Source organism: Oncorhynchus kisutch, linkage group LG11 (genome assembly GCF_002021735.2).
Source record: "Oncorhynchus kisutch isolate 150728-3 linkage group LG11, Okis_V2, whole genome shotgun sequence".
Lineage (NCBI taxonomy): Eukaryota > Metazoa > Chordata > Actinopteri > Salmoniformes > Salmonidae > Oncorhynchus > Oncorhynchus kisutch.
The window spans coordinates 49,087,884-49,112,673 of record NC_034184.2 but is presented as its reverse complement, the minus strand read 5'-3'; the positions used below and the strand labels follow the sequence as shown (position 1 = coordinate 49,112,673).

At 40.3% G+C, this 24,790-nt stretch overlaps 1 protein-coding gene across 10 annotated transcripts in view; it reads right to left on the bottom strand.

Annotated features, from left to right (window-relative positions):
- LOC109899560 (mitogen-activated protein kinase 8) overlaps positions 1-22,467 on the bottom strand; it is a 32,113-nt gene extending 9,646 nt beyond the window's left edge. For 2 of the 10 annotated variants that reach the window (XM_031835912.1, XM_020494903.2), the window contains exons 1-11: positions 22,277-22,459; positions 12,218-12,417; positions 10,602-10,731; positions 10,131-10,189; positions 9,608-9,746; positions 8,481-8,646; positions 7,183-7,254; positions 6,248-6,430; positions 6,025-6,149; positions 5,775-5,838; positions 2,508-2,585 (exon numbers count right to left, since the gene is read on the bottom strand). In XM_031835912.1, the coding sequence (XP_031691772.1) occupies positions 2,508-2,585; positions 5,775-5,838; positions 6,025-6,149; positions 6,248-6,430; positions 7,183-7,254; positions 8,481-8,646; positions 9,608-9,746; positions 10,131-10,189; positions 10,602-10,731; positions 12,218-12,345 (1,144 nt within the window). In that variant the 5' untranslated portion in view covers positions 12,346-12,417; positions 22,277-22,459. Of the gene's footprint in view, positions 1-2,507; positions 2,586-5,774; positions 5,839-6,024; positions 6,150-6,247; positions 6,431-6,724; positions 6,797-7,182; positions 7,255-8,480; positions 8,647-9,607; positions 9,747-10,130; positions 10,190-10,601; positions 10,732-12,217; positions 16,818-22,276 lie in introns of those variants that run through there. The other 8 variants (XM_031835910.1, XM_020494900.2, XM_020494899.2 and 5 more) reach the window with 8 other exon arrangements.
- Between the last annotated feature and the right edge of the window lie 2,323 nt (positions 22,468-24,790).

Genomic DNA, 24,790 nt, shown 5'->3' with positions numbered 1-24,790 from the left:
TGCTGGAAAGGGGAGAATTTGTGCTTTACAATGGTATTCATATTACAGTTGACCTGGAAGTATTACGTTTTTTGGGGCACTAAAATCAGGTAAATTGTACAGAATAGCACAATGTACAAAAGTGCGTTAGTTACTGTTACATGTCAAAAAAATTGCTTTCTGGGGGGGTTGCATGGGTTTTATTGGGCACAGGGGACAGTAGTGTGTTTTTTCCCTGGCTTGCCACCGGCCCGGCGGGCCATGGCATAAATAAATATACAATATACAATATTCAGCCATCAATTGTGCAAGTTCTCCCACTTAAAAAGATGAGAGGCCTGTAATTTTCATCATAGGTACACTTCAACTATGACAGACAAGATGAGAAAATAAATTCCAGAAAATCACATTGTAGGATTTTTTATGAATTTATTTGCAAATTATGGTGGAAAATACGTATTTGGTCAATAAGAAAAGTGTATCTCAATACTTTGTTATATACCCTTTGTTGGCAATGACAGAGGTCAAACGTTTTCTGTAAGTCTTCACAAGGTTTACACACACGGTTGCTGGTATTTTGTCCCATTCCTCCATGCAGATCTCCTCTAGAGCAGTGATGTTTTGGGGCTGTTGCTGGGCAACACAGACTTTCAACTCCGTCCAAAGATGTTCTATGGGGTTGAGATCAGGAGACTGGCTAGGCCACTCCAGGACCTTGAAATGCTTCTTACGAAGCAACTCCTTCGTTGCCCAGGCGGTGTGTTTGGGATCATTGTCATGCTGAAAGACCCAGCCACGTTTCATCTTCAATGCCCTTGCTGATGGAAGGAGGTTTTCACAAAAAATCTCACGATACATGGCCCCATTCATTCTCTCCTTTACACGGATCAGTCTCTTTGCAGAAAAACAGCCCCAAAGCATGATGTTTCCAACCCCATGCTTCACAGTAGGTATGGTGTTCTTTGCATGCAACTCAGCATTCTTTGTCCTCCAAACACGACGAGTTGAGATTTTACCAAAAAGTTATATTTTGGTTTCATCTGACCATATGACATTCTGCCAATCTTCTTCTGGATCATCCAAATGCTCTCTAGCAAACTTCAGACGGGCCTGGACATGTACTGGCTTAAGCAGGGGGACATGTCTGGCACTGCAGGTTGAGTCCCTGGTGGCGTAGTGTGTTACTGATGGTAGGCTTTGTTACTTTGGTCCCAGCTCTCTGCAGGTCATGGGATTTTTGCTCACCATTCTTGTGATCATTTTGACCCCACAGGGTGAGATCTTGCGTGGAGCCCCAGATCGAGGGAGATTATCAGTGGTCTTGTATGTCTTCCATTTCCTAATAATTGCTCCCACAGTTGATTTCTTCAAACCAAGCTGCTTACCTATTGCAGATTCAGTCTTCCCAGCCTGGTGCAGGTCTACAATTTTGTTTCTGGTGTCCTTTGACAGTTCTTTGGTCTTGGCCATAGTGGAGTTTGGAGTGTGACTGTTTGAGGTTGTGGACAGGTGTCTTTTATACTGACAACAAGTTCAAACAGGTGCCATTAATACAGGTAACGAGTGGAGGACAGAGGAGCCTCTTAAAGAAGAAGTTACAGGTCTGTGAGAGCCAGAAATCTTGCTTAGGTGACCAAATACTTATTTTCCACCATAATTTGCTAATAAATTCATAAAAAATCCTACAATGTGATTTTCTGGATTTTTTTTCTCATTTTGTCTAACATAGTTTTTAAGTGGGAGAACTTGCACAATTGGTGGCTGACTAAATACTTTTTTGCCCCACTGTATATATTTCCCCCCATAGCACACGGGATGGGTAATCAATAAACTCAGCACAGACATGTCTGCGAGCCTGTTGCGCATCTCTGACTCCCTGAAGCATATTTGTAAGAAATAAAATAAAAAAATCACACCCACAACACGAGCTGATTCGATGGACTTGACGTGAATATTCTGACAGTAGTCTCCTAAACCTTTCAGCGTGACCGCCAGAGCATTGTAGTTACAGTGGCAGGCTAGCCTACATAGACATGATATGCAATTTCCAAAAACATGAATGTGACACACGAGTCATTGAGTAATTTCCATTTTAGCACATTGACTAATCAGTATATACATGAGATATTTGAACAGGCGAGTAAAATAGCCTATGGTCAAATAGCTACTGTAAGCAAAAAAATAAGTCGCGTTTCTTTAAATGGTATTAGTATTCTCCCAAGTAAAGCTTGCTTGCCTATGAAATCAGAAAAAAATACCTATTATTATATTATTTAAAGTTAATTAAATGACGAGGAAGGGAAAAGCATGTACAAGGGGAGGGTCACGTGAAAATATGTTTTACGATGGGGAGGGGGGTGCATTTTTTTAAATGACACCTCAAGTTGGACCCTCGCCAGTAATTTTTGTACGGTCTCATACCATAAACAATGTTTTAATCCATGTTTTTTCATAGTGAAATATACAGATTTAGTCAACATTAACACAATAACAGCAGACACCAGCTCACATAAGCAAAATAAACTAACCTAAAAGAGGTTGTCCTCTGATCACGCCATTCTGCTTGGTCCAATCGTCCCACTCATACACCTCCTTCCAGATCAGGTCTACAACAGGGTGAATACAGGGAGCGAGAGAGAGAGAGAGCGAGAGAGAGAGACAGAGACACAGAAACACAGAGAGAGCGAGAGGGAAAGAGGGGGAGATAAAGGGGGAAATGAGAGAAAAGACAAGGACAAGGAGAGAAAAGAAGAGAGTGGAGAGAGAGATATAAAGGAGGGGAAAGAGACAGTTCAGAGAGGATGGAAAGAAGGAGAGAAAAAATATTACATGTTTTAAGGACATTATCAACATACATATTTAACTTATTAATTGTCGTTATCAACATTATAATGGAATAATATGCATTTTAGCTAAGAAAATGTAGCCTATTTCTGAACCAAGTAGCAATTTTCATCCACTATAGAAATAAAAATGTAAATGCTAGATCATGATAGCATTTGATAGATCCTTAGTCTTGATGACGTTGAGGGAGTGGTTGTTGTCCTGGCACCACACTGCCAGGTCTCTGACATCCTCCCTTTAGACAGTCTCATCGTCATCTTTCCTCAGGACTACCACCGTCGTGTCATCAGCAAACCTAATGATGATGTAGGAGTCATGTGTGGCCACGCAGTTATGAGTGAACAGCGAGTGCAGGAGTGAACTAAGCACGCACCCCTGAGGGGCCCCCGTATTGAGGGTACGCGTGGCAGATTGTTGCCTACCTTCACCATCTCGGGGTGGCCCGTCAGGAAGTTCAGGATCCAGTTGCAGAGGCAGGTGTTCAGTCCCAGGGTCCTTAGCTTAGTGATGAGCTTGGAGGGCACTATGGTATTGAATGCTGAGCTGTAGTCAATGAACAGCATTCTCACATAGGTTTGTACTTTTTAATTACCGTTTATATTTATATAAAGCGAGCATATAAGGCATTTTGCTCATCTGGAGGCTTGCGTCACAGGGCAACTCACGACTGGGTCTCCCTTTGTAATCCGTGATAGTTCGCAAGCCACGCCACATCCGACAAGCATCAGAGCCGGCATAGTAGGATTCAATCTTAGTCCTGTATTGACGCTTTTCCTGTTTGATGGCTTGTCAGATGTCGTAGCAGGATTTCTTATAAGCGTCCTGATTAGTGTCCTGCTCCTTGAAAGCATCAGCTCTAGGCTTTAGCTCAGTGCTGATGTTACCTGTAATCCATGGCTTCTGGTTGGGATATGTACATACAGTTACTCCTCAATGCCAATGGATGAATTCCAGAACACATTCCAGTCTGTGTTAGCGAAACAGTCCTGTAGCTTAGCATCCACTTTGTCAGACCTTCCTGTTTTGAGTTTTTCCTGTTTTGATTACTTCACTGGTACTTCCTGTTTGAGTGTTTACTTGTAATCAGGAAACAGGAGGATAGCGTTGTAGTCAGATTTGCCAAATAGAGGGCGAGGGAAAACTTTGTATGCATTTCTGTGTGTGGAATAATGGTGATCTAGTTTTGTCTCTAGTTGTACAGCTGACATGTTGGTAGAAATTTGGTAAAACAGATTTCAGTTTCCTTGCATTAAAATCACCGGCTACTAGGAGCACCACCTCTGGATGCTATTCTACACATTTTTCCATGAGGCTGAGAGAAAATGTTGCATTTTTAAAGCTAATTAATGCAAACAACTATAGGTGTGTTGACTTATAAAGGCACTGGATTATGAGCTGTTTTGTTTGCTAAATGAACAAATGAAGTATGCAGTTGTCACACCCTGACCATAGTTCACTTTGTATATTTCTATGTTTTGGTTGGTCAGGGTGTGAGCTGAGTGGGCATTCTATGTTTCATGTCTAGTTTGTCTATTTCTATGTCTGGCCTGATATGGTTCTCAATCAGAGGCAGGTGTTAGTCATTGTCTCTGATTGGGAACCATATTTAGGTAGCCTGGGTTTCACTGTGTGTTTGTGGGTGATTGTTCCTGTCTCTGTGTTTGCACCAGATAGGGCTGTTTCGGTTTTCGTTACGTTCTTTGTTTTTTTAGTGTTTGTATTGATTCGTGTTTTACGTTTGTTTATTAAACATGGATCGCAATCTACACGCCGCATTTTGGTCCGACTCTCCTTCACCACAAGAGAACCGTTACAACAGTGACACGGTGCATACAGCCATAGAAGCACAGGGACATATGCCTCAATGCAGCCATATTTGTGGCTTATTGGTGTTGTGGCTTTTAGTTCTTTTTGGCCAACCATCCCATGAAAGTGAATGTCATTCCAGTTCATCTGAATGTCTTTCCAGTGCACTGCTTGCTAAGAATTCTAGCTGATAGTGTTTGGAAGTTTAGGTAAAAATACAAATAATACCTTGGAACACTGACAAGTAGAGAGCATAATACAGTGCGTTCGGAAAGTATTCAGACCCTTGACTTTTTCCACATTTTGTTACGTTACAGCCTTATTCTAAAATTGATTAAATAACATGTCCTCATCAATCTACTCACAATACCCCATCATGACAAAGCGAAAACAGGTTTATCATTTGTTTTTGCAAATGTATAAAAAAACAAAAAACAGAAATGCCTTATTTACATATGTATTCAGACCCTTCGCTATGAGACTCAAAATTGAGCTCATCTGTATCCTGTTTCAATTGATCAACCTTGAGATGTTTCTACAACTTGATTGGAGTCCACCAGTGGTAAATTCAATTGATTGTACATGATTTGGAAAGGCACACACCTGTCTATATAAGGTCCCACAGTTGACAGTGCATATCAGAGCAAAAACCAAGCCATGAGGTGGAATATATATATATATATATATATATATATATATATATATATATATATATATACACACACACAATTATGCTCTCTACTGGTCAGTGTTCCAAACGGGACATTATTTGTATTTTTACCTAAACATGCAAACACCATCAGGTATAATTCATAGCAAGCATTCAGTTTCATGGGATGGTTGGCCAAAAACAAAACATATATATATATATATAAATGTTTTGTTTATAAAAATTGCACAATTCGATTGGGTGGGCCTGTGGGTGTACAAATAGTGCTGTAATTTCTAAACGGTTCAACCGATATGGACCCTAAAATGAAAGCTGAGAGTCTGCACTTCAACCTCATAGTCATTGTATCATTTCAAATCCAAAGTGCAGAGCCAAAACAACAAAACATATGTCACTGTGCCAATACTTTTGGAGCTCACTGTTTGTATGTAACCCATGTCTAGTGAAAAGTGATAGCTGTAGTAACATCTTTAACCTTTCCACTCCTCCACCGTATGCTCTCGCTCATCCAGCTGCTTGTCTGTGATCTTCGGAGGGGGCTGAGATGAGAAAGAAAGAAAAAGAAAGAAAGAGAGGAAAAGAGCAGAAGAGAGCACAGGAAAAGGAGAAGAGAGGGAAGAAAGGTTCATCCCTACATCAAACCATCAACCGTAGTTCACTCTTCTGACTAAAAGTGTCAACCAAGTTCCCCCTCCAATAGATTCTACCATTTGTTAAACACTTACCGCCTCCACTTCTGCTGGGTCATACCACACGTTGATATAGGGGTGTTTCAGGGCCTCGTCCACAGAGATCCTCTTAGACGAGTCAATCACCAACATCTTAGACAGCAGGTCTCTGGCCTGGCTCGCTGGAAGTGGAAAGTGAATATGATTCATACCAGCATGCACACACACGCACACCACACACTCACCCTACCCACATACAAACACACTGCATTTCAAGTACCTTTCAGTTTGTTGTGCTCTGAGTCTGCAGGGAAGAGGACGTCAGGGAAGAGTTTGTCAAAGCTGTATCCTGCGTAACGCGGCCTGTTCTCTACGTACGTCCTCACTGATTGATTGAGCTTCAACAGGAACTCCTGTGGCGGAGTCCCAAGCTGCTCTATCACCTTGTTCCACTGGTCAATGTCTGAGCAGGGGGAGTTAGGGAAACACTACACACAGACATAGCCTTCTCCACAGACACACATAACTATGCTAGAGAAGTACTGTTCCAGAACTATTCCTCTTTTCTAGAACTATCTCTGTGTATTGCCAGAAGCTTAAGTGGTTATGGGGAGGGAGGATGAGAGTATGGGTGTACCTGGATATGGTGGTGGGAATAGTGCAAAAGGAGTGCTCCATGGGGCGGTGGTCGGTGGTAAAAACAAGGTAAAAACACAGACATGGTGAAATGATAACACAGGAAAATAGGAAAGGATACGGTCAGAGCCTGGGAACAACACACTACCTCTGACCATCTCAGCCACAATACAACCCACTGACCACACGTCCACTGCACGATGAATGAAGGGATGACATGCAAACACAGAGAGAAAAAAATGAAGAAAAGATTAAGGAAATGAGAGAGGAATGTGAATGATTTACAAAAAATGTACAACACAAATAAATCCGACACATGAAACTGAAAATGGAAAGAGGGATAAATCTGGTGAAAAAAGGGAAAGCATGAAGGAGTAAATTGGGTGAATGAGAGTGAAAATGGATGCAGCATTCAGGGTCTGCCAGTCTCCAGGCACAGGAAGGAAAAGGGAGGAAATCAGAACGTGAAATAAATGGCCATCTCATAAACCGAGAGACTGAAGAGGAATGGCCACATAGAGGATGCAAACAGTTTCATTTTGGCAGGAGACAAATTACTTCCAGAAGCACCAAGGATACAGTCCCTTCCTGGGAACAGGATTTTGTGGCGGATCATTTCTGCCAGAATACATCCCACAGACCATATGTCCACTGTTACAACATGGGCAGTAGAGGAGGGGGGTTAGCTTTTAGTAGTTAGTAAAGAGACCATTGTTTCTCATTATGAACAACTTTCCCAGAGGCTTGAAGAGAAGTGGATGGCTAATGTACAAGCTGGCAAAAAAAAGTGTTGTTATTGAATTAATTTCCATGATTTATAAGAACATAAATGTAATGAAAACAGTGCTGTTGTCATTAGCAAGGTTTACATCCAATTGGCGACAGATTTTCAAGAGGATAGAAAATAATCTGCATAAAAACAATATGAGCATTTTCCCACCAGAGATGTGTTTCCATCAAATTGACTTGTTGCGAATAAGAGCCTGTGCGTGATGACGTAGTGCACATAAAAATAACTTTTACCGGTTAAATTCCCGTGTACCAAATATAACATACAAGCTAATGGTATTCCATATATATTTGTGCATAACGGCATTTCCACCTCCACTTTGTACTGAATAATCAGGGTGAACAAGGTGTAGATTCACACGCAAAGAGCAGCAGATGTTTATTAAGCCGTCGCAGAAGGCAGGAATCGTGGTCACAGGCAGGCAATGGTCAAACAATACCACACAACCATACAAACAGAAAGAACTGAACTAAATAGGGAGCTGATGAGACCAGGTGGGAATCGAACACAGGTGAAATCAATTAACAAAAATGAAAGACAGGGCTATGTTCCAGAACACAAGGTTGACTAAGAAAATAAAAGCAGAACCTTAAACACTTCTCACAGAATTAATGTTACAGACACAAAAATATCCCACCTTGTCTTGTTGTGTCAACATTCGGAAAGTTCACTGAAAAATGTGCTGTTTCCAACAGGCTTTTCGTGACATTTTATTTCCGATGTACTTTACTGACATTTTTAAAATCTTTTTACTTAACCAGGCAAGTCAGTTAAGAACAAATTCTTATTTACAATGACAGTCTAGGAACAGTGGCAGAACTGCAGATGTTTACCTCGCCAGCTCAGGGATTCGATCTAGCAACCTTTCAGTTACTGGCCCAACGCTCTAACCACCCTGCCACCCCAAAAAGGTTGGATGGAAACTTGATTATAGCTGTGATTTGCAATATCTCATTATAAACATTATTATTATTTACAAGAGTAATACAACATTAAAACAATGTCATGAAAGAATCTGCAGTGGTGGTTAATGCATAAAATCATTATGGTGAATGAATATTTGCTTGATTGATTGACAGGTACTGACCATTGGCCTGGTAGCCCATCCCCAGTATGACCTCTGGTGCTCTGTAGTATCTGGTCACTACGTAGGGGGTCATCAGCAGACCTGTAGCCGCCGTCCGAGCCAAGCCAAAGTCCAAGATCTTCAACGTACAGTCTGACTTCACGACAATGTTACTGGGCTTTAGATCCTAGAGAAGGGACAAGGAGAGAACATCATCATTGTCATGATCTTTGTCGTCGTCATCAATCGTCATCATCATCAATAGCAGCAGCATATTTTAAAGCCCAGACACAGCAAAAACTGTCTATAGCCTGCGCAGTGTGTTCCAGAGCATTTTTTACTAAAAGATTATGGCAGACAATCCCATCAGAGAGCACTATTTGCCGTCTTGGCAGATTATTTTAGCTATTGTAGTAAGGTGGGGGACATCAATGAAGTTTATGTAGGATTATAGGAATGTTGTCATCATAATATTATAAAACAGGGCAGCATCCATATTCATCACCATCTTAACAACAGTAATGAGTCACTCCATTTTAACTACAGTTACTGAGTAGTGAGTCATCTTTCACAGATTTGCATGTCGGCAAACGGCCTGGTAGCATGACATACAAACCAGTTACATTATTCTAGAATCTAGATTAATCTCAGAATCTCAGTTTTTTCCCCATCCTTGAATCAACTTTACATGCTCCATTGGGCCAAGCATGTATCCCAAATGGCACTCTATCACTCCCTACACATTGCGGCACTCTATCACTCCCTACACATTGCATTTATTTGACCAGAGCTCAGGAATAGGGTGACATTTCGGATGCAATCCCAGTCATTAAATCTGAGTATTTAGATAATTAGCATGTTCCTCCTGCTCTCCTGTGGATATAGCCAACATCACAGCTCTGACATGGAGGAGTTACTGTATAATCTTTTTAGTTTACAGTATAATCTTTGGAAATGCAACAATCCCCCATTATTAGTTTAGTGTTACCCAGTATGAACTATACCCTGTGTCTACCTGTTAGCTTAGAGTTAGCATGCATGAGCCATACCCAGTGTCTACCTGTTAGCTTATTGTTATTGGTGTGAACTATACCCTGTGTCTACCTGTTAGCTTAGCGTTAGTGTGTATGAGCCAGTATGAGCTGTACCCTGTGTATGATGCCGGCAGCGTGGAGGTGTTTGATGCCACACAGCATCTGGTAGAGCAGGTAGGACAACCTCTCATGATCCAGCTCCATCTGAATCACCTGGCACAAGTTGGCATCCATCAGCTCCATCACAATGTATCTACACAGGAAAGAAGAGAGATGAAAATACACACACACATAGCGTACACACAAACACACACACACACACACACAAACCGAGCAGGCGCACACACCCACATCTGTGGAGCCAGCTGGAAGGCTTAAACGGAGAGGGATACAGTATGCAGAGAGATTTCAGACAGTTATTCTGGTAATAGCTGAGTAATTATTTAATTGATGACAGACAGGCCCTATTAAAATATAATTATATGATTCTATGTCTTAATTCCTAACATCATGTAATCATTTTACACTGTCAAAGGTTTATCGTGTTATTATACATCAATTAATGTGCATTTCCACTGAGGATTTTCCCCCAGTGTTTTACGCAAAAGGCTCAAGACTTTTCTTATAATGTACTTACACATCTGCAAATTCTTCTAATGATTTTTGTGGGCTGAATACGTTTATTAGGCCAATGATCTGTAACAACATGAACACACGAGTCATACACAATGCTTGCTAAATTAGTTCCCTCAATATAAGGAAAACAGTCCTTCATCATAACACGTTTGTAATCAAGTAATTTTCAAATGTATTATTCAATATAACAATAAAATATACAAAAACGGGTAACTGCAGTTCTGGATGCTGGTTGAATGAATCTGCATTTTAGCTGTGTGTATATTAACTATATGGGCTACCAAAGCAAATGCCTGTTTACTGTTCCTTCTGAAGTACCATTATGCATTCATAAAATAATATTCTTAGAGTTTCTCTCTATGTCCAGCCAGGCCATTCATAAACATAATTGAGGATAATTGTCAGAGTCATACCTAGAATATAATAAAACAGCAGGAAGAAGTCATTGACCAGTGTTGGTAGGCAGACTTACATTTTTGTGATTGACACATTTCATTAACACCAGTTCTCTGTACGCTCTCTTGGCATGCGTCTGATTCTGGAACGGCCGACTTAACTTCTTAATAGCCACATTTCTCTCAAGGTTGTGGTCATACGCTGAACTGAAAAGGCAAGACCAAGAGCATGGCAATACATGAACACATACCTAACAATAGGGTGATAGAGGCCGTAGGAAATAGGAATTTAAATGGATGTCTAATTTGTGTTTCTTTCCATTGGATGTTTTACAGCATGAGACCTTGAAACATTCCATGGTCCATTGTGCCATTGATGGACCAGCTTTGGCATCAACCTTCCTCCATTGATTAAGCACCACAGTATTTAGACAAATTCAAACTGGGGTACTTTGCTATGTAGCTTTTAATTTTGTTGCCTTGGAAACTAATTGAATCTGAAAAAAAAGTATTTAATGGGGCAACAAAAAGAAGACGAAAACCTCAAGCAAAAAGGATTTGAAAACAATACATGGTGACACTTTATTTTGTATCCTGTTGTTTACTGGTAATTACCTAGTACAACCCGCTGTTAAAAAAGTAATTAACTAGTATATGACAGGCAGAAAAAACTAAAAGGGTATGAAGGCCACCACTTAGTTAATGAAAAATGTAGAAACATTTATCGTGGGGTTGACTTTTGCCCATCAAGGCAAACGGAGGGATGAACTTAATTTCTGGGCAGGTATTTTCTGGGGCATTTCGTTAGAAATAGTTAAAAACGGCCTCTTGAGTAGCACTGTGGTCAAAGGCACTGCATCACAGTGCTTTAGGTGTCACTACAGACCCGGTTTCGATCCGGGCCTGTGTCACAACCGGCCGTGACAGGGAGTCCCATAGGGCGGCGCACAATTGGCCCAACGTCGTCCGGGTTAGGGGAAGGTTTGCCCAGGGGGGCTTTACTTGGCTCATCGCGCTCTAGCGACTCCTTAAATTGGGCCGGGTGCCTGTTGAACGACTCAGTCGTCAGTTGAACAGTGTTTCCTCTAACACATCGGTGTGTCTGGCTTAAGGAGCGCGGTTTGGAGGGTCATGTTTCAGAGGACGCATGACTTGACCTGGCTCTCCCGCAGCAATGACACAAGATCATAATTGATTTGAAAATGGATTTCACGAAATTGGGGTAAAATTCACAACAAAATCTAAAAATAAATAGTTAAAAGCATGACAAACAAACCCCAACGCATCTTGGCATTGTGTCAGCCTTCATCAAGGCATAAAGATTTGAGTGTCCACATGGGAGCTCTATAAATCACCTTTGGGTGGCACAATAACCAATAAGAAAACATGTCACATAAACAAAATAACAACATATGAAAATGAAACAGTGATGTGAACCTAAAGTAAATTATTTATGAATAATAAAAGTAGCAACATAAATGTAAAAGATAGCATAAATAAAAAATATATAGACAAAAATGACTATGCCAATCCAACAATTTTCATTTACTAAGAGGTGACCACTTCTGCCAGTCATAGACTCCCCTTTTCAAAAAGTACCTTGTACCAAGTCTCTATGGCCATATAGTTTTTTTAAACAAGCACATTGTTTTTTCTTCTCAGTAACTAGTAATTGCATAGTGATTACACTTACCAGACGATTCCCTGTGCTCCTGAGCCGATGGGCCTTAGATTCTGGTAGCATTTCAGAACAGTGAAGGTGGAATCTCCGACATCTAAACTGTAAAGCTCCCTCTCTTCTCCTCGCTTGTTTTTATTCATGATGAAACCTTGAGGAGCTGCTTTCTTGGCATCCAAACTATGCTCTCTGGACTATTGACCCACATGCACGCACTCACGCACACAAATGCACAAACGCATGCACACACACACACATACACACAGAAAGAGAAAGAGAGAGAGAATAACATATTTTTATGATACAGAACACAGGTAGCTACGTATGTTCTGAAGTGCATATGTTTTTAGCTTTAAAGATCAAATCTGCATTAGGGGAAACAGAGCCACTGTTCGCCCCAGTGCCTTTGTTTTTGTTTTTGTTTTGTTATGGTAATCACATTGCAAATCTGTTAGACTTTGATTTTGTAAAGATATAGCCTAATAATATTGTTATATGTATTAAAGTAGAAAGCAATGGGTTAGAATAAGCCTAGTTAACCAACCCAAGTAAAATGCAACAACCATTTATGGCCAGCTATGTAAAATCTACCAGTGTTTTATCCTGCAATAGAAGTTATTCAAATGGTAAAATTAATTAATTTATTCTTCTAATGTGAAAGTAATCTAAAAGTAACTGAGTTTGGGTAATCCAAAAGTTCTGTTACTGATAAAAAAAAAGTTGGACAGGTAACAAGTAACTGTAATGGATTATATTTCAAATGTAACCTACCCAACCCTGCCGGTGACATCACCAGGCAGTAAATTAGTTAATAGACCAATAAGAGAGTTCAAAACCTCTATGCCAATAACAGATCATTTCCAGTTTTCTCCTCCCCACTCAAACCATTCAGTCCTATCAAAATTACTGCTCAAGGGTCATGACACTCCAAAATCAGATGATATTTTCAAACCTCAAAAGCGATCTTCTCTTCAGATAAGTACATATCCCAGGCATTCTTTTTTGTAGAAGGAGCTACAATGTAAATGCCACATTCCAAAATGAATGGAGAAGATAAGCATAATGCAATTTACAGATCTGCGGTGCTAATCTTTACCATTCATTTGTTGGGTGAGGTACAGTGGGGCAAAAAAGTATTTAGTCAGCCACCAATTGTGCAAGTTCTCCCACTTAAAAAGATGAGAGAGGCCTGTAATTTTCATCATAGGTACACCTCAACTATGACAGACAAACTGAGAAAAAAAATCCAGAAAATCACATTGTATGATTTTTTATGAATTTATTTGCAAATTATGGTGGAAATGGTGGAAAATAAGTATTTGGTCACCTACAAACAAGCAAGATTTCTGGCTCTCACAGACATGTAACTTCTTCTTTAAGAGGCTCCTCTGTCCTCCACTCATTACCTGTATTAATGGCACCTATTTGAACTTGTTATCAGTGTAAAAGACACCTGTCCACAACCTCAAACAGTCACACTCCAAACTCCACTATGGCCAAGACCAAAGAGCTGTCAAAGGACACCAGAAACAAAATTGTAGACCTGCACCAGGCTGGGAAGACTGAATCTGCAATAGGTAAGCAGCTTGGTTTGAAGAAATCAACTGTGGGAGCAATTATTAGGAAATGGAAGACATACAGGACCACTGATAATCTCCCTCGATCTGGGCTCCACGCAAGATCTCACACCGTGGGGTCAAAATTATCCCAAGAATGGTGAGCAAAAATCCCAGAACCACACGGGGGGACCTAGTGAACGACCTGCAGAGAGCTGGGACCAAAGTAACAAAGCCGTAACACACAGTAACACACTACGCCGCCAGGGACTCAAAGGGACTCAGTGCCAGACGTGTCCCCCTGCTTAAGCCAGTACATGTCCAGGCCCGTCTGAGAAGATTGGGAGAATGTCATATGGTCAGATGAAACCAAAATATAACTTTTTGGTAAAAACACCTGAAAAAGGGACATTTCTTTTTATGCTGAGTTTATTTTCAAGAATTGTGGTGGCAGCATCAAGTTATAGGTATGCCTGTCACAGGCAGGGACTGGGGAGTTTTGTCAGGCCCAAAATAATTATGAAAGGGGCAAAGCTCATGCAAAGCTCATGTAAAAAGGAAAACCTGCCTCAGTCTTTTGAAGACCCAACACTGTGGTAGTTTTATTAAAGTGGGACGATTACACACATTTTAACTCTTAGGACACATCAGAATGACTTTCTAATAGATGTTGAGTGTTCCTGAGCGGTCCAGTCTTAGTCCGGACATAAATCTGTTTGAATATCTGAGAAAATATTTGAATATTGCGGTCCACCAATGATCCCCAACCAAATTGACCGCTTCAGCAATTTTTCCAAACACAAATGATATGTATTGCTACAAGATATGTGCAAAGTTAGTGAAATCTTATTCAACATGATTCACAGCTTTAATTATTGCTGCCAAAGGTGTATTCAAACAAGTAACTATGGGGTGTGAAGACATAAGCAATCAAGACATCTGAATTTTTATATTTTATTTTATTTGAGAAAATGTTTCTTTCACTTTGAAAATGTGGAGTAGGTTGTGTAAATCAGTAGTGGGAAAAAATCTAATTTAATCCCTTTTTATATTTACAGTTGAAGTCAGAAGTTTACATACACTAAGGTTGGAGTCATTAAAACTCATTTTTTTAACCACTCCACAAATTTCTTGTTAACAAATTGTAGTTTTTGCAAGTTGGATCGAACACCTGATTTGTGCATGACACAAGTAATTTTTCAAAAAATTGTTTACAGACAGATTATTTCACTGTATCAGAATTCCAGTGGGTTAGAAGTTTACATACACTAAGTTGACTGTGCCTTTTAACAGCTTGGAAAAATCCAGAAAATTATGTCATAGCTTAGAATCTTCTGATAGGCTAATTTACATAATTTGAGTCAATTGGAGGTTTACCTGTGGATCTATTTCAAGGCCTACCTTCAAACTCAGTGCCTCTTTGCTTGACATCATGGGAAAATCAAAAGAAATCAGCCAAGACCTCAGAAAGAATATTGTAGACCTCCACAAGTCTGATTCATCCTTGGGAGCAATTTAAAAACGCCTGAAGGTACCACGTTCATCTGTACAAACAATAGTACGCAACTATAAACACCATGGGACCACGCAGCTGTCATACCGCTGAGGAAGGACACGCGTTCGGTCTCCTAGAGATAAACGTACTTTGGTGCGAAAAGTGCAAATCAATCCCTGAACAACAGCAAAGGAATTTGTGAAGATGCTGGTAGAAACAGGTACAAAAGTATCTATATTCCACAGTAAAACGAGTCCTATATCGACATAACCTGAAAGGCAGCAAGGAAGAAGCCACTGCTCCAAACCCGCCATAAAAAGGACAATACTCCAATGTATTGGAGTGGCCATCACAAAGCCCTGACCTCAATCCAATAGAACATCTGTGGGCAGAAATGAAAAAGTGTGTGCGAGCAAGGAGGCCTACAAACCTGACTCAGTTACACCAGCTCTGTCAGGAGGAATGGGCCAAAATTCACCCAACTTATTGTGGGAAGCTTGTGGAAGGCTTCCAAAAAACGTTTGACCCAAGATAAACAATTTAAAGGCAATGCTACCAAATACTAATTGAGTGTTTGTAAACTTCTGCCCCACCGGGATTGTGATGAAAGAAATAAAAGCTGAAATAAATCATTCTCTCTAATATTATTCTGACATTTTACATTCTTAAAACAAAGTGGTGATCCTAACTGACCTAAGATAGGGAATTTTTACTTGCGAATTAGTGGGATGCTAGCGTTGCAGAGAGTCAAATTCAAATTAAATTACTAGAAATATTAAACTTTCATGAAATCACAAGTGCAATAGATCATAATAAAGCTTAACTTGTTGTTAATCCAGCCGCCGTGTCAGATTTCAAAAAGGCTTTACGGCGAAAGCAAACAGTGTGATTATCTGAGGACAGCGCCCAGCACACAAATGCATAACAAATCATTTTCAACCAGGGAGTTGCGACACGAAAGTCAGAAATAGCAATATAATATATGCCTTACCTTTGAAGATCTTCTTCTGTTGGCACTCCAAAAGGTCCCAGTTACATTACAAATGGTCCTTTTGTTTGATAAAGTAATTTTTATATAAAAATAACTCAGTTTAGCTGGCGCGCGTCAGTCAATAAACCACTCGGTTTCCCTCCTTCAAAATGCATACAAAATGAATCCCAAACGTTACCAATAAACTTATCCAAACAAGTCAATCAACGTTTATAATCAAACAATAGGTACCCTAATATGCATATAAACAATAACATTTAAGACGGAGAACCGTTATGGTCTTTACCGGAGAAAAATAACAAAGAACGCGCTCTCATTCATGCTTGGAAACATTACAGCCAAAATGGGAGCCACCTAGAAAAACTACAATTTCTGGCTCATTTTTCCAAAAACCATCCTGAAACTCTTTCTAAAGACTGTTGACATCTAGTGGAAGCCCTAGGAACTGCAATCGGGCACGATTTCACGCTATTATAAAAGAGCCAGCCGTTGAAATCAGTGGTAGAATGACAATGTTTTTTGGGGGGATCGTTTGTCCTCTGGGTTTCGCCTGCAATTTCAGTTCTGTTATAGACATTATTCAAACAGTTTTAGAAACTTTAGAGTGTTTTCTATCCAAATATACCAATTATATGCATATCCTAGCTTCTGGGCCTGAGTAGCAGGCAGTTTACTTTGGGCATGCTTTTCATCGGATGTCAAAATACCGCCCCCTATCCCAAAGAAGTTAAATGTCAGGAATTGTGAAAAAAATTTGTTTAAATGTATTTGGCTAAGGTGTATGTAAACTTCCGACTTCAACAGTAAGTGACACCTATGCAAGGGATGTGAAAACATACTAGGCACTGTAGCTGGATCTAAACGGATGGCATGGGATGTAGATTCGTCTTGACATAAGAGTACTTTTGTGATCTGAAACATCTGACAAAATGTGCATTTTGAGTGTAATGTCACCTTAACTATACAAACATGAGGTGGGATAATATAATATAATCAGAAGCTACTGGACTGAGTGTGGACACTCAGGAAAAAAAGTGCTATCTAGAATGTGAAAATGGTTCTTCGGCTGTCCTATAGGAGAACCCTTTGAATAACCTTTTTTGGTTCCAGGTACAACCCTTATGGATATAGGTAGAACCCTTTTGGGTTCCATGTAAAACCATTTCCACAGAGGGTTGTACATGGAACCCAAAAGGGTTCTTTCTACCTGGAACCAAAAAGGTTTTTTTCTACCTGAACACAAAAGGGTTCTCCAATAGGGACAGCCAAATAACCCATTTGACACCATTTTTTCAAAGATTGTAAGTGGTTTATGTCTCACACCACATGAATATATAAACCATCAGCCTAGGAATATATTTTTCAGGGTTCAGGGTCCAATCGGATGAGGTCACACTGATACTGACCTCCCAATGGGTGTTTATGATCTTCACCCTGTGGTGATTTCTGTATTTTGTTACTTCTCATGGGGGAAAATGTTATGAGATGTCAGACGTGTGACATGCAATCTTCTCTTCTTTCTATATCCTTGAGTAATTAGAGAGAGATATGCTGTATATTTTCCCTCCTTTGCAGTCTCTTTCTCCTTCTCGCTTATTGTCTTTCATTCTCTCATTTCCCCCTCTCCCATCCTGTCTCTGATCTAAGTATTCATTCCTGTCTTTTAAGCCCAGTCTGGACCGGACTAAATCCCAGAAACATTGGCCCGATTTGACTACATTGAAAATACATATTTCAATGGATAGTTAATTAACAGCAGGGGTCCACTATATATCTTTCACCTATTGTATCATGTCAAATCAGCGATTTCCATCCATTTTGAAATACATCCTTCCTTACCATTGAAAGTAACAGCCATTAAGGGTTCCACTAACTTTAAGGGTTCCATTAAGGAACTTTAAGGGTTCCACCTATCTTGTCAAAACTGTGATTTCCCCAAGGAAGGTAAGACGGAAACATGCATTGTGATTAGTCCATCATTAAAGGGCTAAATATGATTCAGCCCATTAGGTTTCCTCTGACATCCCGTCTGTTTTGCTAAAGTCTCATTTGTACAAAGTAAACACACTCAAAATGCACACCCACCCACCCTTTGGTCTTAAATACATCTAAAACTAAAAGCATTGTATTTGGTTCAAAACATTCTCTAAGACCTAAACCTCAGCTGGAGGATTGTATAAAGGGTGTGACCCTTGAGCAAGTTGAGGAAGCTAAACTCCTAGGTATAACATTGGATGACGAAGTTGTTAAAGATGGGAAGGTTATAAAAACTAAAATCAACTGTACCAGTTGCTCAGGTGCTGGTCTTGTCCCATATTGATTACTGTGCGGTCATATGGTCAAGTGCAGCAAAGGAAGACCTAGAAAAGCTGCAGCTGGCTCAAAACAGAGCAGGAGGCCCTTAACTGCACATACAGAACTAACATCAACAACATGCATGACAGTCTTTCCTGGTTGAGGGTTGACGAGAGACAAACTGTGTGCTTTTCTTCTTGTTTTAATGAGAAGTATTACTGTCATGAAAATGTACATAATCAAATAACATTAATCTCGGACACCCATACATACCCCACAAGACATATACATACATACCTACCCCACAAGATATACCACAAGGAGTCTCTTCACAGTCCCCAAGTCCAACGCACAGTATTATACAGAGCCATAATCGCATGGAACTCCCTTCCATCTCCAATTACTCAAGCAAACAGCAAAATGACCTTCAAAATGATCAAACAACATTTCATAGAACAGCAGGGACTGTAAGGGGGACACACACAAACACATGCACACAGATACAATAACACACACATTATTTTGGTTGTTGTTTTGTATTATTATCTTTTTATTGATTGTTGTATTTTACATGTGTGTGATTGTCCTTGTCTATCAGTGTATCAGTGTTTTTTTTATTTGTCATGTTTTGTGTTTTTTTTTTGTGGACCCCAGGAAGAATAGCTGCTGCTTTGGCAAAAGCTAACGGGGATCCGAATAAACCGATACACACACACACACACACACTCACACAGTCACAGTATAATCGCACCATTCCTCATATCAATCATCAGACAGAAGCCAGGCAGTCATAAGATCATTGTTCAGATGGATTAGCTGGGTGGATGGAGTGTGGTGCTTAGCTTTACTGCTTTTAGTTGTAGGTTATATGCCTGCATGGGTCATAACCTTAATCTCAGACACCTTTACAGTTACTAACATGCATATATAGTGTATGTCTGAATGAATAAATGAACAATTGCTGTATAATGATTTACAAACACACAATGGTTAATGAATGAAGCATAACCTTGTGTAGCCAACATTATGCTATAACAATGGAGCTAAAGTGCTTAGTTCTTGGGTGTTGTCAGTTACTGTGAGTTGCAGTCACCAGTAAACAGTAACACCTGCTAATGTTTTACAGTAACTGTTTATTGTGAGTAATCAGTATGAGACAAAAGGATGAATACTGGCTATAACTGCAGTATCCTAGCTTCCATTTCAGTCAGTGACTGGCTGCACCAAGAACAACTCTCTTGCGCTCTCCCTCTCTCTCCACCTCCACCCTCCAGTCAGAAGGCTTGGGTAGTCTATCAAGGGGCCTGTGAGTTAGGACAGCTGATACACTTCTACAGCCCTGCAATTACAGTAAGCGACCCTCCATTTCAGCCTCCACTCAAATCAAATCAAATCAAATTTATTTATATAGCCCTTCGTACATCAGCTGATATCTCAAAGTGCTGTACAGAAACCCAGCCTAAAACCCCAAACAGCAAGCAATGCAGGTGTAGAAGCACACTCCATTGAACTGTGTTCATAATGAACATGATAAACAGCCCCTCAACACTGGCAGTCAATCCTGAGCCCCACCCATTGGGAACTGACTATAGCTTACATCTGGCAAAACATCCACAATCATTAATCTCATCTCAAACTATTAATACAGTATAACTGAGCATTGAGTAACACTGGAACATACATAGTACACATCTGATTTCATTCCTAAATAGAACATTCCTTCTGCATGTAATATAGAATAATACATTGTTCACAAGTGGCATTACCTACAGTTGAAATCGGAAGTTTACATACACCTTAGCCAAATACATTTAAACTCAATTTTTCACAATTCCTGACATTTAATCCTAGTAAAAATTCCCTGTCTTAGGTCAGTTACGATCACCACTTAATTTAAAGAATGTGAAATGTCAGAATAATAGTAGAGAGAATGATATATTTCAGCTTTTATTTCTTTCATCACATTCCCAGTGGGGCAGAAGTTTACATACAGTCAATTAGTATTTGGTAGCATTGCCTTTAAATTGTTTAACTTGGGTCAAACGTTTCGGGTAGCCTTCCACAAGCTTCCCACAATAAGTTGGGTGAATTTTGGCCCATTCATCCTGACATAGCTGCTGTAACTGAGTGAGGTTTGTAGGCCTACTTGCTCGTGCACGCTTTTTTCATTTCTGCACAAATGTTCTATGGGATTGAGGTCAGGGCTTTGTGATGGCCACTCCAATACCTTGACTTTGTTGTCCTTAAGCCATTTTGCCACAAATTTGGAAGTATGCTTGGGGTCATTGACCATTTGGAAGACCCGTTTGTGACCAAGCTTTAACTGATGTCTTGAGATGTTGCTACAATATATCCACATAATTTTCCCTCATCATGATGCCATGTATTTTTGTGAAGTGCACCAGTTCCTCCTGCTGCAAAGCACCCCCACAACATGATGCTGCCACCCATGTGCTTCACGTTTGGGATGGTGTTCTTCGGCTTGCAAGCCTCCCCCTTTTTCCTCCTAACATAATGATGGCCATTATGGCCGAACAGTTCTGTTTTTGTTTCGTCAGACCAGAGGACATTTCTCAAAAAAGTACAATCTTCGTCCCCATGTGCAATTGCAAACAGTATTCTGGCTTTTTTATGTTGGTTTTGGAGCAGTGGCTTCTTCCTTGTTGAGCGGACTTTCAGGTTATGTCGATATAGGACTCGTTTTACTGTGGATATAGATACTTTTGTACCTTTTTCCTCTAGCATCTTCACAAGGTCCTTTGCTGTTGTGCTGGGACAGCTGCGTGGTCCCATGGTGTTTATAGTTGCGTACTATTGTTTGTACAGATGAACGTGGTACCTTCAGGCATTTGGAAATTCCCAAATGATTCATCATCATCTCCCAATGATGAACCAGACTTGTGGAGGTCTTGGCTGAGATCTTTTGATTTTCCGTGCTTCTACACCTACATTGCGTGCTGTTTGGGGTTTTAGGCTTGGTTTCTGTACAGCACTTTGCGATATCAGCTGATGTAAGAAGGGCTTTATAAATAAATTTGATTTGATATGTAAATACTAGTCCTACACTATGCAACAGTTATTGTACCCTAAATATATCCCAGGCATAGCTGTCTTTATCACCTAATTAACAGTACACTGAATGAACAATGTTGTAGACATGGTGTTGTCAAGACTTCAAGAGTGGCAGAGGGAAGATTCTAAAGGCTTAGGCTATACATTTACCATTCAGATATTTACAATTCAGATTGTTTAAAACCAACAGTGATCAATTGCTATAAATGGCCCTGACAAGCAACAGTGTTTTAATACCGTAATAATAACCTTGGCCAGCCGACCTTTTACCGTTATACGCCCCTTACGGTGGCTGTGGCTGCCAGGTAAAACAAAACACCAGCGCCTTGACAATATGATGATGATATGAGGATAACCAACCTCTCTAAAAATGTAGCAAGTATATCTATAATTCCCAAGCAGGCATGTTGGTAATAGCCTTGTTTTTACAGCCTATGCGATACGTTATTAACATACACATAGCGGGATAGCCTATTTTGAGCACTATCCTATGCCAATCCAACAATCGAATATATCGTGGTAGCCTTCCCTGTTACATTGAATCATAGACATTATAATATGTTGACAACAAACCGCATCTGTAGTTGCGTGCGATTCTCCGCAAACGACCCTCCCCCACAGCTAAACAATACCATGGACAGCGGCGCAAAAACGTTAGCGCTTACCTCCGTCAACAAAATACAGAATGATCACTCCTCGATTCTCCACAATAGTCCGCGTCCTTGACGATGAATTCAGTTTATTTTTAAGGATAATACAAATTTCGCTATTATGTTGTCCAGCTTCAAACATGACCTCCCCGAATGCACTACGCTCTCTGCATTGCCAGGCTGTGCGCGCACTGCAGAAGACATGCGTACTACGTCACTCAAGCCCTACGTGTGGGTAAAAGCGGAGCTACCAAGAGGAAGAGGTGAAGCGAGAGGTTTCACTCCGACCAAAATCGGTCCACGAAAAAGAAGCACACAAAGTGAGGGTTGTTTTGTATTGGAGGTCAATGAGGAAGTGTCGAATTTGGTCAGCAAAAAATGTAATTGATCATTTGCACATTAGGCTTATTTGATATAATTTACATTTTGCAATGGTTAGATTAGTTATTTCTGAATGCACTGATATAAGTGGACGTACGTGGCATTTTGGCAACTTACCGAAAAACGACTTTATGTAGGAGTTGTGCCTGTTGTCATAAAAAATAGATAGAGAACTTCTCATGGATATAACACATTTTAGTATCGATGTCGCCCTTAAGGGCTTCCAGCATTTGAAATTAGTTAACTGGGTGGAGAGTTTTATGAGTTGGAAGCAATCAGTCAATGAAGAAGAAAATTGACTATTTTACACTTAAGATAGAATGGGCTGTCACAGACGTTATAAAGGCACAAATACAAAAATGAGTCCTCTATCTATCTCTATGGCCGGTTGTTCGCACATGTATCTGCCCTTTCATTGACCAGAATGGCTACACTTGATCTCGCCTCCTCTCGCCTGCTTTCCATCTTTGAGGACGTGCATTTCCATTGTTAGAATGGCCAGTCGAATATCTTATCAATATAATAGACAACATTTGGAGGTTCTTCTTCTTCCTCTACGTTATAATGGTGCTCCACCAACAAACGTTTAAGGTGCATGCAGCCACCTACTGTGCTGGAGTTTGTGATCAATCATGATTTGCCTAATTCTGTACTATAAAGAAAATGTTTTATAATAACAAACACATAAATCCCTACTAACGTCTAACAAACGGTCCCTTATCCCCAAAACCATTCCAACCCCCAAAAACACACATATATATTTTATATGTGCAAAAGAACTATCTCACAACTCGATAAAACCTTCACTCTTGCTCAGACATTTAGAAACTAAACATGCCAATTTGAAAAATAAGCCACGGGAGATTTTTGAGGGGCTAGAAACGTCTTATATGGTGAGCTGTGGGGGACTTATTTCTTCCTGCTGCCGCGGATAGGCTAGGATAGTGCTGGGGTAAAAGGCCCAAAAAACTATACAGACAATGACTTCATCAAACAACACTGTTTCACAACGCATCAGTGACATGGCAGGAGATGTTCTGAAACAATTACTGCTTGGCATACAAGCCCGTGAATTCAATGCTTCAGCTGGAGGAGTCAATAGACATGGAGTCAATAGACAAAGACTGGCACAGCTCCTGGTATATGTCCGTTACGTTTATGGGGGTCAATTAAGGAATACATGCTCTTCTGCAAACCGTTGGAAACCAGGACAACAGGAGAGGATATTTTTTAAGTACCAGACAGCTTTGTGACATCAAATGGACTTTGGTGGTCAAGATGTGTTGGTATCTGTACTGATGGTTAAAAGCCATGACAGGGAGACACGGAGTGATAACACGCATGCCAGCAGTTGCTCCCGACGCCACTTAGGTACACTGCAGCATCCACCGAGAGGCTCTAGCTGCCAAACGAATGCCTGAAAGTTTGAAAGACTTTTGGACACTAGAGTGAAAATTGTTAACTTAGGTAATATGTACATGTAGGTAGAGCTATTAAAGAGACTCTGCATAGATAATAACAGAGAGTAGCAGCAGCGTAGAAGGGGGGGGGCAATAGAAATAGTCTGGGTAGCCATTTTATTAGATGTTCAGGAGTCTTACATGCTGACCACACCGCTCGCATCGCGCGTGAGAGCATTGCAAAATAAATGTAAACATACATGTTACAACAAGCGTCTGTGTTGCCAAGCGCTAAAATAGAAGTCAGCTCTATTTGTGACACTGAATGCGATGCAAGTCCTGCCTCTCCCATCTCATCATTGGTGCATAGAAGCAGATACCCACATTCCATCTCCTCAATGGTTATACCCACGTAGGTGATTGAAAGATTAACTGAGTTTGGTATTGGGGTAACTATGAAAGTTAGATGCCAATCGCCATATAAAGTCCAAAGGATAAAATGCCTGGAAGGAGGAGAGATTACTAGAAACGATTCAGTTGACCGTTTTATGCGTGGATTAATTTTCAGAGTAGAGGACCTTGTCCATTTCAGGTAAAATAACAACTCAACTTTCATATCACAGGACAAATTAGCTAGCAACAGCAAGCTAGCAAAATAAGACAAATTAGCTAGCAACTGCAAATTGCCATTAATGTTTAATGCTTTTCAACCTGTCCCCAAAATAATATAATTGGTTCAGAGTTTGTT